Genomic DNA, 17,597 nt, shown 5'->3' with positions numbered 1-17,597 from the left:
ATGCGAAAGTGTTTATATTAAAGTAATCGAGCATGAGAAGTTACTAGGCTATTGATGCCTATTGTGCACTGACTAATCAAAGGAATATCAAGGTGGTATGACATCATTCCAGTGGAGGAGGTGAACTGATTTACTGTGGCAAAGGAGGAGGTGAAGAATGGTCACATCAAAGTTGGAATGGGAAGGAAAATTGAAATGGGCGGTGACTGGGAGGTCAGGTCAGCCATTGAGGGCCTGGCTGGTAATGCTCATCGAAATGAAACAGTATGAAAGGAAGGCCAATTCTGCTGGTACTCTGTGAGCCCCTGGCATTCTGCACACATGACACCATCCCCTCCTGACTCTGACAAAAAGAGGGTGGGGTTTTTGGAGGGAATTGGGCCTTACCCAATCAGTTCGTCAGTTCAGTTAGCCCCACACCTCCTATCAACAGGCTAGCCCACTGCTACCGCTCCCATATACTGTGCTCCTAGCCTCCCTTCCAATGTCTTTTACTGTCATGTTACAAAATCTGCAGCCTCCCAAGGCTATCACAAGAGGACAAGATAAGCATCCAACCGCATGTGTCTGAATTGGTTCAGTGTGAAATTTGAAACCTGTAGTAGCACACAATAGGTTTGTGCCGAGATTTTTGTTCGGGCCTGCAGTCAAGTTTCTCTTTACAAACTACATTAAATAGCATGAGTTCAGCAGCACGATTTTATTATTTCTTAGGGAGCTGATGGCATTCCGGGATCTCCTGGTGCCCCAGGGCTGCGAGGAGAGAAGGTAAGATCATCTATAGAGTTCACTAGACGAGCAGGAGAAAACTTCAGAAAAAAAATGGACCTGTTCCAAATCCTAGGCTGATTTGTGGCACATTTTAGGAGAAGCGCTGTTTACCCAGTTCATCATAGTAATCCCATACAAATTCAAAGCTCTGCAGAACTGCCTGTGATCTTGGAGAATACCATGGCAACCTCCCATTCTAGTAACATATGTGATTTTTTTTGGTTAAGATAACTGAAGGGAAAAGCAGAATTATTAAAAAGAACTATTTCATGACAGGTTTCTTTAAGTAAATAAGCCAGGAGTAACTGGAAATTTACAGTTGTCCCATCCAGCACTGGTAAATAGGAAGCAGGTAGGGGTGACATGGTGGCACTTCTGCCTCATAGCGTCAAGGACCTCGGTTTGATTCCAGCCTCGGGCAACTGAATGTCGGAGTTTGCACATTCTCCTCGTGTCTGCATGGGTTTCCTCCGGGTGCTCTGGTTACATCCCACAATCCAAAGATGTGCGGGCCAGGTGAATTGGCTATGCTAAGTTGCCCATCATGTTAGGTGCATTAGTCAAAGAGAAATGGGTCTGGGTGGGTTACTATTCAGAGCGTCAGATTGGACTTGTTGGGTCAAATGGCCTGTTTCCACACTATAGGAAATCTAATTTTAAATAAATACTTTGTTTGTGGAGGTACTGGAGGGAAAATTAACTCTCCAATTCGAAGACACAATTCATGCAGATTGGTAATGTTACAAGAGGCCTGCTTCCTTTTAATGGTCAAGTTACTTAAAAGCACAAGATATCTTTCTGGCTTGAGAGACATAAAAGCAAAATACAATGATTGCTGGAAATCTGAAACAAGTGCAGAGAACCCTGAGGAAACTCAGCTGATCTGGCACATTTGTGGAGAGAGAAAGTGAGTTAATATTTCGAGTCTGGTATGACTCTTGTTCAGAATAGAACAGGAGAGCTGAACTCATACCACCCACTGCTGATCAACCTGTGCCCTCACGCATTTCCTCCAACCTCCAGCTTACGTTTGGCTCTAGACTCACATCCTCAACCATTGATTTCCTGGTTGCCTGAACTCAATCAGTAACTTGACTGATTGACATTTCTCACTCAGAATAATTAGTCAGCTGAGGTCTGACCCTGAATCTGAGTCAAGCATTATGTTGATGCCATTGTTTCATCCACCCATCCAAACAGCAGCAAAACAACAATCAATCTTCTGTTGGTTGCAAACAACAGTGCATGCCCTTTGGTAAATAACTTGTAAATCTTTTAGAGATTAATGAAAGCTTAATTGAAATGATCTTTTTGGGTGAGTAGTGACATTGTTTGAGAAGCTGTTCAGTCAGTAATAATATATCTCTGACAAATTTAAGGTGTGGGCACAGTTTAAAGTGGGGTGTTAATTGGAAAGAACTGTGGTAGGGCGGATGAACAGACAATTGAGTCATTTAGTACAACTGTCAATTAACTAAAAGAAAAGGATTATGGGCATTGTTAACACTGAATCTGTGGATATTTCCAGGGAAAGGAAGGTGCTCGAGGAAGTCAGGGACCTACTGGACCAATTGGGCCACCTGTAAGTAATTGTTTTCAATCGAATGTATTTTGGGAAAAATGTCAACACTTTTGCTCAAAACCTCCCTTACAGCAGTACCCATCCACTTCTCACTCAACTACTTCTGAAATGTTGCCTCTCTCACGAACTTCCTTTTCTCTGCTTCCAAAAATTCTACTGCTATTTTATTCTTTCTCGTCCAGTCAATTTAACTTTCCTTTGTTTCAATTGTCCTCAGCTTCCACTATGTTCTCTGATTGTATTCAAATATTCTTTAACTTATTCTTGTTTGCTGTACTTCAGCTCGGCTCCTTTACTCTTTATCACACACCCGTTCGTCCTCTAGAACTGCCAGCTGCTTTACATTGGTAAAAACGTTTAAAGTCTGGTTGAAGATTTGTAGCTCGGGTGTCCGTTGTTGTGGTTCTGTTCGCCGAGCTGGAAGTTTTTGCTGCAAACGTTTCGTTCCCTGGCTAGGGAACACCATCAGTGCTATTGGAGCCTCCTGTGAAGCGCTGCTTTGATGTTTCAAACATCAAAGCAGCGCTTCACAGGAGGCTCCAATAGCACTGATGATATTCCCTAGCCAGGGAACGAAACGTTTGCAGCAAAAACTTCCAGCTCGGCGAACAGAACCACAACATTGGTAAAAACAATGACTGCAGATGCTGAAAACCAGATTCTGGACTAGTGGTGCTGAAAAAGCACAACAGTTTAGGCAGCATCCGAGGAGCAGTAAAATCGACGTTTCGGGCAAAAGCCCTACATCAGGAATACAGGCAGAGTGCCTGAAGGGTGGAGAGATAAATGAGAGGACGGTGGGAGTGAGGAGAAAGTAGCATAGAGTACAATAGGTGATTGGGGGAGGGGATTAAGGTGATAGGCCAGGGAGGAGGGTGGAGTGGATAGGTGGAAAAGAAGATAGGCAGGTAGGACAAGTCATGGGGACAGTGCTGAGCTGGAAGTTTGGAACTGGGGTGAGGTGGGGGAAGGGGAAATGAGGAAACTGTTGAAGTCTACATTGATGCCCTGGGGTTGAAGTGTTCCGAGGCGGAAGATGAGGCATTCTTCCTCCAGGCATCGGGTGGTGTGGGAGTGGCAGCGGAGGCCCAGGACCTGCATGTCCTCGGCAGAGTGGGAGGGGGAGTTGAAATGTTGGGCCACAGGGTGGTGTGGTTGATTGGTGCGGGTGAACCAAAGATGTTCCCTAAAGTGCTGTGCTAGGAGGCATCCAGTCTCCCCAATATAGAGGAAACCGCATCGGGAGCAACGGATACAATCAATGATATTGATAGATGTGCAGGTAAAACTTTCGTGGATGTGCAAGGCTCCTTTCGGGCCTTGGATGGAGTTGAGGGAGGAGGTGTGGGCGCAGGTTTTGCAATTCCTGCACTGGCAGGGGAAGCTGCCAGGATGGGAGGGTGGGTTGTAGGGGGGCGTGGACCTGACCAGGTAGTCACGGAGGGAACGGTCTTTGTGGAAGGCCGAAAGGGGTGGGGAGGGAAATATATCCCTGGTGGTGGGGTCCGTTTGGAGATGGCGGAAATGTGGGCAGATGATTTGGCTTATGCGAAGGCTGGTAGGGTGGAAGGTGAGCGTTCTGTCCTTATGGGGTCTGAGGACGGAGGTGCAAGATGTGAACGAGATGCGTCGGAGGGCATCTTTAACTATGTGGGAAGGGAAACTACGGTCTCTAAAGAAGGAGGCCGTTTGATGTGTTCTGTGATGGAACTGATCCTCCTGGGAGCAGATACGGCGGAGGCAGAGGAATTGGGAATACGGGATGGCATTTTTGCAGGAGGTAGGGTGGAAAGAGGTGCAATTCAGGTAGCTGTGGGAGTTGGTGGGTTTGTAAAAAAATGTTGGTGTCAAGTCGGTCATCATTAATGGAGATGGAGAGGTCCAGGAAGGGGAGGGAGGTGTCCAGAAAGGTCCAGGTAAATTGAAGGTCAGGGTGGAATGTGTTGGTGATGTTGATGAATTGCTCAACCTCTTCGCAGGAGCATGAGTTAGCACCTATGCAGTCATCAATGTAGCGGAGGAAGAGATGGGGAGTGGTGCCGGTTTAATTACAGAAGATGGACTGTTCTGCATAGCCAACAAAGAGACAGGCATAGCTGGGGCCCATATGGGTGCCCATGGCTACCCCTTTGGTCTGGAGGAAGTGGGAGGATTCAAAGGAGAAATTGTTAAGGGTGAGGACCAGTTTGGCCAAACGAATAAGAGAGTGTCGGTGGAAGGGGACTGTTAGGGACGTCAGGAGAGGAAGAAACGGAGGGCATGGAGGCCCTGATCATGGCGGATGGAGGTGTACAGCAACTGGATATCCATGGTGAAGATGAGGCGTTCCCAAGATCCACAAGCCTGACCACCCTGGCCGACCAGCATTCAGCATTCTCTTGCCCCACTGAACTCATTTCTACCTACCTCGAAACTGTCCTATCCCCCCTAGTCCAGGAACTCCTCGCATACATTTGAGACACCACCCACGCCCTCCACCTCTTTCAAGACTCCTGTTTCCCCGGCCCCCAATGCCTCATCTTCACCATGGACATCCAGTCCCTCTATACCTCCATCCGCCATGATCAGGGCCTCGAAGCCCTCCATTTCTTCCTCTCCCGATGTCCCCAACAGTACCCTTCCACCAACACTCTCTCATTCGTTTGGCCGAACGGGTCCTCACCCTTAACAATTTCTCCTTTGAATCCTCCCACTTCCTCCAGACCAAAGGGGTAGCCATGGGCACCCGTATGGGCCCCAGCTATGCCTGTCTCTTTGCTGGCTACGTAGAACAGTCCATCTTCCGTAATTACACCGGCACCACTCCCCACCTCTTCTTCCGCTACATTGATGACTGCATTGGTGTCACCTCATGCTCCCGCGAGGCGGTTGAGCAATTCATCACCTTCACCAACACATTCCACCCTGACCTTAAATTTACCTGGACCATCTCTGACACCTCCCTCCCCTTCCTGGACCTCTCCATCTCCATTAATGACGACCGACTTGACACCGACATTTTTTACAAACCCATCGACTCCCGCAGCTACCTGGATTACACCTCTTCCCAACCTACCTCCTGCAAGAACGCCATCCCATATTCCCAATTCCTCCGCTATATCTACTCCCAGGAGGACCAGTTCCACCACAGAACACATCAAATCGCCTCCTTCTTTAGAGACCGCAATTTCCCTTCCCACATGGTTAAAGATGCCCTCCAACACATCTCGCCCACATCTTGCACCTCCATTCTTTGACCCCATCCCTACAACCGTACCAAGGACAGAACACCCCTGGTGCTTACCTTCCACTTTACCAACCTTCGCATAAACCAAATCATCCGCCGAGATTTCCGCCATCTCCAAACGGACCCCACCACCAGGGATATATTTCCCTCCCCACCCCTTTCAGCCTTCCACAAAGACCGTTCCCTCCATGACTACCTGGTCAGGTCTACGCCCCACTACAACCCACCCTTCCGTCCTGGCACCTTCCCCTGCCAGTGCAGGAATTGCAAAACCTGCGCCCACACACCTCCTGCCTCACCTCTATCCAAGGCCCTGAGGGAGCCTTGCACATTCATCAAAGTTTTACCTGCACATCTACCAATATCATTTATTGTATCCGTTGTTCCCGATGCGGTTTCCTCTACACGAGGGAGACTGGACGCCTTCTAGCAGAGCGCTTTAGGGAACATCCCTGGTTCACCCGCACCAATCAACCACACCGCCCTGTGGCCCAACATTTCAACTTCCCCTCCCACTCTGCCGAGGACATGGAGGTCCTGGGCCTCCTTCATCGCCGCTCCCTCACCACCCGACGCTTGGAGGAAGAATGCCTCACCTTCCGCCTCGGAACACTTCAACCCCAGGGCAACAATGTGGACTTCAACAGTTTCATCATTTCCCCTCACCCCAGTTTCAAACTTCCAGCTCAGCACTGTCCCCATCACTTGTCCTTCCTGCCTATCTTCTTTTCCACCTACCTACTCCACCCTCCTCCCTGACCTATCACCTTCATCCTTTCCCCCACTTACCTATTGTACTCTATGCTACTTTCTCCCAACCCCACCCTCCTCTCATTTATCTCTCCACCCTTCAGGCACTCTGCCTGTATTCCTGATGAAGGGCTTTTGCCCAAAATGTAGATTTTACTGCTCCTCGGATGCTGCTTGAACTGCTGTGCTTTTCCAGCACCACTAATCCAGCAACTGCTTTACATGCAAACTCTGCTGATTTTTCAAACTACTGTTCCCATTAATGCATGTATTGCTGGATGAGGACTTGAAGATAGAAGATGGAGGATGGGGGTGGCATGTTGCTTATCAGATTGGCGGCCTTTGACATGTAGTGTGTCACAAGGATCATTGCTGAGTCCTCTGCTTTTTGTCATTTATGTAAGTAATTTGGATGTGAACAATGGAGGTATAGGTAGTAAGTTTTCAGATGACACCAAAATTGCAGGTGTAGTGGACAATGAAGAAGGTTACCTCAGAATACGACAGGATCTTGATTAGATGGGCCAATGGGCTGAGAAGTGGTAGATGCAGCTTAATTTAGATAAAGGTGAAGTGCTGCTTTTTGGAAAGCCAAAACAGAGCAGTTCATAACTGCTTGAAAGTGGAATCACAGGTAAATTGGATAGTGAAGAAGGCGTTTGGTATGCTTTCCTTTATTGAACAGGGCATTGAGTTGGGCAGTCATGTTACAGCTTACAGGACGTTGGTTAGGCCACTTTTGGAATATTGCATGCAATTCTATCGGAAAGATGTTGTGAAACTTGAAAGAGTTCAGAAAAGATATTTACAAGGATGTTGCCAGGGTTGGAGGATTGGAGCCACAAGGAGAGAATGGGGCTGTTTTCCCTGGAGCATCAGAAGTGAGGGATGACCTTATAGAGGTTTAAAGTCTGGTTGAAGATTTGTAGCTCGGGTGTCCGTTGTTGTGGTTCTGTTCGCCGAGCTGGAAGTTTTTGCTGCAAACGTTTCGTTCCCTGGCTAGGGAACATCATCAGTGCTATTGGAGCCTCCTGTGAAGCGCTGCTTTGATGTTTCTTCCGGTATTTATAGTGGTTTGTTCTTGCCGCTTCCGGGTGTCAGTTTCAGCTGTAGTAGTTTGTATGTGGGGTCCAGGTCGATGTGTCTGTTGATGGATGTTCTTGCCGTTTCCGGGTGTCCGTTTCAGCTGTAATGGTTTGTATATGGGGTCCAGGTCTATGTGTCTGTTAATGGAGTTCATCCACAAACTCCATTAACAGACACATAGACCTGGACCCCATATACAAACCACTACAGCTGAAACTGACACCCGGAAACGGCAAGAACATCCATCAACATACACATCGACCTGGACCCCACATACAAACTACTACAGCTGAAACTGACACCCGGAAGCGGCAAGAACAAACTACTATAAATACCGGAAGAAACATCAAAGCAGCGCTTCACAGGAGGCTCCAATAGCACTGATGATGTTCCCTAGCCAGGGAACGAAACGTTTGCAGCAAAAACTTCCAGCTCGGCGAACAGAACCACAACAACCTTATAGAGGTTTATCAAATCATGAGGGGCATTGATAATGTAATTAGACAAGGTCTTTTCCCTAGGGTAGGAGAGTCCAGAACTAGAGGCCATAGGTTTAGTGTGAGAGCGGAAAGATATAAAAAGGACCTGAGAGGCAACATTTTCACACAGAAGGTGATGCACGCGTGGAGTGAGCTGCCAGAGGAAGTGGTGGAGACTGGTACAATTACCGCATTTATAAGGCATCTCAACGGGTATTTGAATAGGAAGGGTTTGAACAGGTATGGGCTAAGTGCTGGCAAATAGGACTAGATTAATTTAGGATATCTGGTCAGCATGGATGAGTTGGACTGAAGGGTCTGTTTCTGTGCTGCACATCTCTGTGAGTCTAAGTGTTTTTTTTGTAGGATCTTAACAGTGAGAGGTAAATTCGCACAGGGTCCTCAATGAATAACTGGGTGCATTTTATTTCATCATGAGTGGAACCTGGGGACAATTTAGGTGAAGTTTCTGCACCTTGGAATGACCAAAAAGATAACGAATGTTTTATTCATAGGGTCTTCCTGGCAAAGATGGAAAGGACGGGAAACCTGGACCTGCAGGGGAACCAGTAAGAAATTAAAACCATCTTTCATTCTCACCAGTTTGTAACTGCAAAGGATATATTCATTGTCACACATTGGAAACAAAATCACTTGGTGAATTAAATGCAATACATCCAATGGCCACAATTCTGTTCAAATGTTTGCAATTGGCAATTGTTGAAATTCCGTTGAAGTTTGTTTCTCATTTGGGTTCTATCTTATTTAAATGAGACATCATTTGAAGTTTTTTGTTCCATTTGCAAACATTATTCAACAGCGCAGTTTCTGAATTTCAGGGCCGGCAGGGAAACCCTGGGCCTCCTGGCAGGAGTGGCCTCCGAGGAATGCCTGTAAGTATGGAATCTCTAATACTGTGTAATGTGTTCTGTAAGTATGGAATCTGTAATACTGTGTAACGTGTTTCAAAGCAGTGCAAAAGCAAAACATCGTGCATGCTAGAAAACTGAAATATAAAGCAGAAAATGCTAAAACTAATCAACACATTTGCCAGTATCACTGAAGAGAGAAATGCTTCATGTTTATTATAGTTTTGAGATATTTTGTTGTGAGAAATTGTATTATAGATTATCTTTATTCACTCACTCACCAGCCCGCTATATTTTACTGCATTTTCACACCTTATCAGGCCTTTCTACAAGTTTACCTCTGAATAAGTGTAGCTTGCACAACAATACCATCCTCATCAGATCTCCATGAAGTATTATAATATTAACCAGCCCTTTCCAACCATCTTCTGGAAATAAATACAGTAGATTCCTCACTTAGTAAGTATCTGTTAAATACCTTTTAATGGGCCATTATCCCTTAAAGAAACAAACTGACAAAAAAGCGCAGCCATGAATTTGCATGGATGAATGAAATAAATCTGACAACCCAGCTGCAGTAACCAGTTTAATTTTTTTTATACAGGTACAATTTCTGACATATTTAGAGCATATAGGCCTCGCATTTTAAAAGACAAAAGGACTAACACCACTTAATTGTGCAAGCAGACCAGACAGATACTCTTAAACCCATCAGAAGTAGCAGCCAGCATTTAATACTTTTTAATCCATCACCTATCTCCCAGGACGGAAGTAGAAAGTGAGGACTGCAGATGCTGGAGATCAGAGTCGAGAGTGTGGTGTTTGAAAAACATGGCAGGTCAGGCAGCATTCAGGGAACAGGAGAATCGACATTTCAGGCATAAGCCCTTCATCAGGAATTCTGGCGAAGGCCTTATGCCCAAAACGTCGATTCTCCTGCTCCTTGGATGCTGTCTGACCTGCTGTGATTTTCCCTCACCGCACTCTTGACTCCCAAGACAGAAGCCCTTCAAACCTTTGTGTATTGTAGATAAAACAATGTAACACCAGAGTAATAGAATTTTAGTATATGCAAGAACTATGTATAAAAGGTTTCTTGCAAGAACTGTATTTTGGGATTCTATTGCTGCCTCAAACTTGTGCAGTAGTTGCTGAATAAGAGAGACTATTTTCGCTAGTCACTATTTCGGTCATTATTTGAACACAATCGCATATAGTCGAGTTTTCTGCTTTGTTTCAACCAGTTTTCAGACCAATTTGGGTCAGCATATTCAAATTGTGTAATGCTGGATTGATGGGAATCATCATATTTTTTGTAACTATCATGAACATGATGCTTGCTGAAGGAACACAGTGAGTTGTTGAAATTTACATTTGCTTTCTGGTACTTTATTTGACAAGATCTCGTTTAAGCAGAGCAAATAATCAAAATCCTACATGATTTCAATCTGATCACCATTCAGTACTTGCTTTAATTTTTCCAAAGACAACTGTCTCCTGTTACAGATTCAAAAACCTGCACTAACTATCATCCTCACTCAGAATGTGAATGGGAAAGCTACCTGTTACTAATAGCCCAGGAGATATTTTGTTTTATTTCTTTATGGAATACGAGTATTGTCAGCTAGATTAGCATTTATTACCCATCCCTAAATACCCTGGGGGAGGTGGTGGTGAGCTGCATTCTGAAACTGCTGCAGTTTTGTGGGTGCAGGGGCACTGAAAGAGCTGTTAGAAAGGGAGTTTTCAAGATTTTGACCTAACTTTAGTCGACGCATGGTGATATAGTTCCAGGTCAGGATGGTGTGTGTCTTGGAGGAGAGCATCGCAAGGGGTATTGTTCCTGTGGTCCTGCTGTCCTCGTCCTATTAGATGTGACTTTAAGAAAGTGCTGTCAGAGATGCCTTTGTGAGTTACTGCAGTGTATATTGTAGGTGGTACACACTGCTGCCACTGTTTATTACCCCTACTGATACTGTCATGGATGATTGCATCCGGGGCTAAAAGACTGCCGTGGAGAAGGTCAAATAGCTTTTTTTTAATCTCTCTGTTGTTTCTTAATCACTCTCCACAGACAAATTTGAGCAGCTGTGCTCTTTAGGATTTGACCATCTCAGTCAGTGTTGGTGTTACTGGGCCACTTTTGATGATGGATACTGAAGTCCCCACTGAGTATACATTGAGATTATTTAAGAAAATCTGAGAGTTTACAGTGGACACTAGAAAATACATGGTCTTTGGGCTAGGTTGTTCACAGCTTGCACTTTGTGTTACAAAAATTGCAATAATAAAGCTCTTCAGACATCAAACATTACTAGAATACTAACTTTAAACACAAATTTAAGCAGCTTGTTCTAAACAGTACATTTTGAGATTATAACACTTGAGGGTTTCCATTATAATCAGATCTTCTGAATTGGCTTCACTGGGGAAAGGTTTGGTAACATATTTGAAATTAAGTTTCATATCATGTTTATATGAAGGATAGCTGGAACACTCTCTCTATCAAATGAAGTGTTTTTATTTGAGTTACTGATTTATACTTTTCTTTCACACAGGGTTTCAAAGGCTCTAAAGGTGCTCCTGGTTCAACTGGTCCGAGAGTAAGTATTAGAAATATGAAACAAGCAGTAGGCTGTAACACAAAGGGGCATTGTGAAGTGCTGCACTTATGGTTTTAGAATGTTATTGTTGTACCACGTACAAATATGTTCTAAAGTGCAGCCGTTGAGTCTTAATGAATGATAGATTGAAAAAAATCAGGATTTCCATCTGTGTTTTTGTCAGATAGAAAATATCATGCAAAACCTCAGCAAGGTTCTTGACTTTGTTTCATTTAATATGCATTTATCATTTAGTAATAAGGTACAAAATTATAGAAGAGATTGGAATATATTGAAATGGTATGGCAAATGTCTGTCAGTGGATAGCAATTAGACAATTTGCAACAGATTACTTGGGAAATGCCACAAGTTTCAGTGCTAGTTTACAAGGGGTGTAATTAACCCAGTCCAGCTGTTAAATTGGATGTCATTTTTCACGATGTCCCACCTTTGTACTGAAGTTCACAGAGAAATAGTTCATGACTTGTTTTCTGGTCGCACTATAGTGTTTACTTGATTTGAAAATTAAATTTTTGGAGTTACCTTACAAGCTGATGGTAAGTAACAACTCACATGAAATGTTCATGTTATGCATTAATAATCTGGACAAAGGAACTGAGGGCATTATTGCTCAGTTGGCAGATGGTACAAAGGCAGGTGGAGGGACAGGTAGTGTTGAAGAAACAGGAAGGCAATATAAGGACTTGACCGGCTAGGAGAATGGACAAAGAAGTGGCAGGTGGAATAGGATATGGTGAAGGGTGATGGCTATGTAGGAAGAATGGAGGCACAGACTATTTTCTGAATGGGGAATGGCTTCAGAAATCTGAAGCACAAAAGAGTTAAGGAGTTCTAGTTCAGCATTTGCTTAAAGTTAACTTGCAGTTTCAGTTGGCAATTAGTAAGACAAATGTGATGTTAGCATTTATTTGCAGAGGCTGTATAATTTAGAATATTGTGAGCAGTTTTGGGCCCTGTATCTAAAGAAGGATGTGCTGGCTTTGGAGGGAGTGAAGAGGAGGATCACAAGAATGATCCCAGAGATAAAGGGCTTGGTATATGAGGAGTGGGTGAAAACTCTGGGTCTGTAGCTGATGGAGTTTAGAAAGATGAGAAGAATCTCATTGAAACTTATGAAATATTGAGAGGCCTGGATAGACTGGATATGGAGAAGATATTTCCATTATTTGGGGTGAGACTTGAACCTGAGGACACAGCCTCACGATGAAGAGATGATCCTTTAGAACTGAGATGAGGGGGAATTTCTTCAGCCAGAAGGTGGTAATCTGTGGAACTCACTGCCGTAGAGGGCTGTGGAGACCAAGTCATTGGGTATCTTTAAGACCAGATATATATAGGCTCTTGGTTAGTAAGTGATTGAAGAGTTGGGAAATCTTTCTTGTGAATCTCCTCTGGAATCCCTGGCAAGACCAGCACATGCTATGAATTGCCTAAAATTATGCAATCCCATATTTCCGATATCCAATATAAAACTTTGAAGTGCAGTGCCCAAAAATCAAGTTCTTCCAACAGTTTAAACATTTCAGTTTAAGGTGAATTAAGTTCTTGACTAATACTCTTGAGCCTACAGGATTTCATAAACAACATATTTGTTCTAAACAAGAAAAAGTAGTTCAGATAGTTTTTTTGCTTCTGACGAATTGTCATTGATTAAGTATTAATGACTGACTTCCAAGGTATATATCTGAGTCCAATGATGTGGTCCATGGCTCTAGAAGACTCAATCCGAGTCTGCAGCAGCACTGGAATAATTAATTTCTGCCTCTCACTGGGCTAGGATCTTGTGCTGTTGTCTCAGAGAATATTGGAAGTTAGCAGTGAGGCAACAATGACTTCTCAGCCATTGATAGTTGATTGATAGACCTAGATTAGGTCTGTGCTGAAATGATAGGTAATCCTTGTGCTGCTACATGTAAAGAGAGGTTCAGAATATATATATTAGACCTTTAAGACTGATTTGCATCATTTTGTTCCAGGGGGAAACAGGAATGGCTGGGTCACCAGGTCAGCCAGGCTCACCTGGGAAAGACGTAAGTTTCTAAAATGAGTTTCGGTATTTCTAGTAGATTTTTAAAGTAGTTTTCCAAAATGAGTTATGCTTTGCAGTGCACCCATCAGACTGTGACGTTGTATCGAGTTAAGAACTCAGATGTATTTGATTGGCCATCATGACGCATCATTTACTTCATTTCGAGGTAATTTATGCTTCTCAGCTAGGATACACACCAAGAGGGTGGATTTCACCAGAATGGCAACTCCATCCCATTCACCTGATAGAGCCTTGGCTGAACTTCAGGATCCATCAGACAGGGAATGAATTACCATCTGGCCCACATCCCTCAAAGGGATTGACCTCCAAGATTGTCAGAGGTTGCTGACTTAGCAAGGTTGGCCATGCCACTGGCCACTAATAGGATAGCAGCTAGCTGAAAGACATGTACAGTAAGGTACACCACCCTTTCAATAAGGCAAATGGGATCCGGCATCAGTCAGTGAGGTGTAGTGAAGGAAGTGCATAAATATTGGTTTGTGAGAAAGATGGGGTGATGCTATTGATGTTACAAAGGTGGCCATTTACACTGAAAAGTTCTCTTTAAGCCATAGAGTGTCCTATAAAGGACTCTTTCCCTTCACCTACACCCACACAATATAAGGAAGCCTTTCTTTTTTTTGCAAGGTTTTTGACTGACCTCTCCTGAAGTTAGACTGAAAAGCTAGAAGAACCTCTATAGAACTTCAAGATATGTTCATCTCCATACCCTCAGCCTACCTTCTAATATGCTAGACTTGAGACTTTTCTCAATTAGCCTATCATTACTCTCTCTTTCCTTTGTCCTCATTCATTACTGGGCCAGTCATAGCACTTGCTACTGGATCTCTCAGACCAGCTCCTATTACTGATCCACGCTCTGTTCACAGTGGGTATTATGCTGAGGGAGGCAGTGCTTCCAACTCAGCCTCACCCCACAAACTCCTTTATCCATTGCTCACCCAAAGCAGAGATATTGATCGATAATTAATTTCAATCTTTATTGTCTTTGAAATTATTTCTCAGGTTATGGGCATTGCTGGCAAGGCTGGCATTTGATGCCCATTCCTACATATCCCAAAAAAGGTGGTGAGGGTCCTTCTTTTTAAACAGATTCAGCAGCCACTTGCTATAATTTGCTTCAAAAGACAGTTAAACTATTTTGCTCAAATGAAAGATTGATAAGATTCCACTCATTTACTTGTTGTTTTCACAGTAAAATGGCAGGTTTTTGCTCCTTATATGATACCAATGTTTTATTTCCAAAATTTTCAAATACTAAATTAAAATTCTCAATCTGACAACAATAGGATTTGAACTCACATTCACTTGGTTATTCATGTCACCCCCTTTGTGGCCTAGTAACACAACCAATGCACAGACTTACCTGCAACGTTAAGACGGATGTTACCATTGTCCCTGCTGGACAAATAAGGAGCAATAACATCCAGAAATCAAAGGAGTAAACCTAATCATCTTTCACTTGCAATCAAGTTGATGTGATCCTGTCTAAACACAATTGTAGATGTTTAAAGCTCCTGGTTTTAATTTACTACATCAGTCTTTTGGAGGAGCTTCTGAATTCATCTTTGTTCTCAATAATGATTGAGCCGATACATTTAACGAGATCTACAGCACAGCAAAAGACCCCTCAGCCCACTGGCAGTCAAAAGCAACCACCTAACTATTCTAGTCCCATTTTCCACCACTTGGCTCATCTCCTTGTTTGGCTCGGCTTCACATCTGAATCTAAATGCCATTCACTGCATGTCAATAAACTCTGAATAACTCCAGCAGGTTAGAGTGTGAATGAGATGCTCATGGGAGAACATTTCAGCAGTTTCCAACAATAAACTCAGTCTAAAATCCTCAAATGTGAAACCGAATATTATGAGCTCAGGACAGAGCATGGGTCACAAATCCACTTTCAGGTGCAGTCACATTTACTATATGAGCTGAGTCAAGTTGAGATGGCATAGCTATACAACCGATTGTTTGAGATTTGATGTTCGAAGTCAGGTTTGATGGTTGAAGAAATTTAATCTGAAGCAGAAAACGCAAGATCCTTGCGTTAACATTTAACATTGACTGTTAGAAATGGAATAACTAGTTCATATTTATTCTATCTCTGTACTTTTCTGTTTGTGTCTGCTCTATTATGAATTATGGTTGATATTTGTAGGGTGAACAAGGACCTCCGGCACCTCAGGGTCCTCCTGGTTTAAGAGGTGTTCAGGTAAGAAACTTGCATGCTCATATCATTGGGGAAACCATTAATTATTGTCGAAGGTTTTCAAACATCTCGGTAGCTGGTTCTGAGTTAAGTTAGTCAACACCCAACACATAAAAGTCCTGATTCAAATCTTTGCTGAATGCATTAGTCTCTTACAGTGAGTGCCTCCTTTCCCTAAGATTTTGCAGCAAAGCTTCTTATAAGTCTTTTGATAGAAGTAGTTTTCTTCATGTAACATCCAAACTTACTGGAGTTATACGAAATAATATCAATCTTTTGGCTTTCAAGATTTGGAGACGCTGGTGTTGGACTGGGGTGGACAAAGTTAAAAATCACACACCGTCAGGTTATAGTCCAACAGGTTTATTTAGAAGCATTAGCTTTCGGAGTGTTGCTTCTTCATCAGGTGGTTGTCCAACCTGATGAAGGAGTAGCCCTCCAAAAGCTAGTACTTCCAAATAAAGCTGTTGGACTATAACCTGATGTTGTGTGATTTTTAACTTTGGCTTTCAATTGCTACTTTGGACAGTTAACTGTTTCATAATTACACTTTGAACAGTTTAACTGGATTAGTGCTCCTGCCATTTCACTGGTTTGGAATCTTGTATGAGAGCTGTCATTCACGTTTTAGCTCAATGGGCTGACGAAAGCAAATTTTTAAGTAAACCAACATAAATTCTCCCACTAGTTTATTGTAACTCTTCTATCTTCACAGTAATTTATAAGCTTCAATTAGGCAAATAAAAATTTTGGGTGGAATTTTCCCAGGCCATGAACGACATGGACAATGTCAAAAAATTTGAGAGAATTGTGTGAGAAATCAAGCGAGGCCTTTCTTGGGAGAAACAAATCGCATTTCCCAATGTCAAGATGAGAACCTTGCTCATGAGCGAAAAAGATTATTAACTGGGGTTATTACACACTACCTAAACTGGATTTATTAATATGCAGATTCCAAATTCACTACCCACCAATTAGAAACTAGGTGCTGAGAATGCCTACATGAAAGTCAGAATGGCTAACTGGTGATTCAAGCTACCATTTACTCCTTCAGACCTCGATCATCAGCGTCCAACATTTTCCAGGACTATAACTGGACCCACCCGTAAGTCAAGGAGCACTGAAAGCACACTGTGTGTACAGCGACCTAGATCACAGATTGGAGCTGGCTATATCTCAGGGTTGCCTGCTAGTTTTCTTGGTGCTCAATCACTAACCAGCTCCTGAGATGCACACAATATGCCTGTCTTGCCTTTTTAAAGCTATTCCCCCTCAGCCAAAGCTAACAGGCTCACAGGATTTCTGGCCTGACTTGCCTTTGAGCATAAAGTCAGGAAGCTTGTCATGGTTGCCAGCAGATTTCAATTAAGAAGTGTGAACATTGTTGCTGTATCACACTATACTATGGCAATTTCAAGCTTGCAACATGTGCCACCAGTATATGCAGCAATAGTACAACAAAACAAATGTTCATGTCTCAAAATCCAAGGAGAGTAGTCCTCAGTCAAGTCAAAGAGATCAGTCCAATGATCCTAGTACAGTAAGGGTTTGGTCCAAGGGTTTGGAATAATCATTGAGCCACTTAGGCTGCTCATGATCAGGTCCTCTCCTTGAAGAGGGTGAGAATCAGAAGGTCTGCTACACCACTGCCTGTCTTGGCTCTTTCTTCCCTATTGTAGGGATTTTGTTTTTGTCTGGAGATAGAGAAAGGGAGGGATTAAGTCACGTGAAAGTGGATGGCATAACGTTTGCTGCTGATGCAGGTTAAGGAATGGTGTCCCATCGCAAAAGCCATGCAGGGTTAGTGTTGTAGGGGATTTGGATAGATAAGAGAAAGTGAGAGAAGATATTGCATGCAGCACTGAGAGTAGTAGAATATGAGGCTTGGTGGGAAATGTAAAACAGTAACAGAGAGCATGAGATAGCAGAGAGAAGATGGTGACACTTA

The 17,597-nt window shown here is 43.4% G+C and overlaps 1 protein-coding gene across 1 annotated transcript in view; it reads left to right on the top strand.

Moving 5' to 3' along the window:
• Nucleotides 1-17,597, top strand: part of col22a1 (collagen, type XXII, alpha 1) — a 277,290-nt gene that overhangs the window by 240,339 nt on the left and 19,354 nt on the right. The window contains exons 49-55 of the mRNA XM_060824058.1: nt 715-768; nt 2,300-2,353; nt 8,410-8,463; nt 8,734-8,787; nt 11,322-11,366; nt 13,364-13,417; nt 15,599-15,652. Of these exons, the coding sequence (XP_060680041.1) occupies nt 715-768; nt 2,300-2,353; nt 8,410-8,463; nt 8,734-8,787; nt 11,322-11,366; nt 13,364-13,417; nt 15,599-15,652 (369 nt within the window). The remainder of the gene's footprint in view (nt 1-714; nt 769-2,299; nt 2,354-8,409; nt 8,464-8,733; nt 8,788-11,321; nt 11,367-13,363; nt 13,418-15,598; nt 15,653-17,597) is intronic.

The sequence above is a fragment of the Hemiscyllium ocellatum genome, chromosome 4 (assembly GCF_020745735.1).
Source record: "Hemiscyllium ocellatum isolate sHemOce1 chromosome 4, sHemOce1.pat.X.cur, whole genome shotgun sequence".
In the NCBI taxonomy this organism is placed as follows: Eukaryota; Metazoa; Chordata; class Chondrichthyes; order Orectolobiformes; family Hemiscylliidae; genus Hemiscyllium; species Hemiscyllium ocellatum.
The sequence above is the reverse complement of the archived record's forward strand: the minus strand, read 5'-3'. Positions and strand labels throughout refer to the sequence as shown.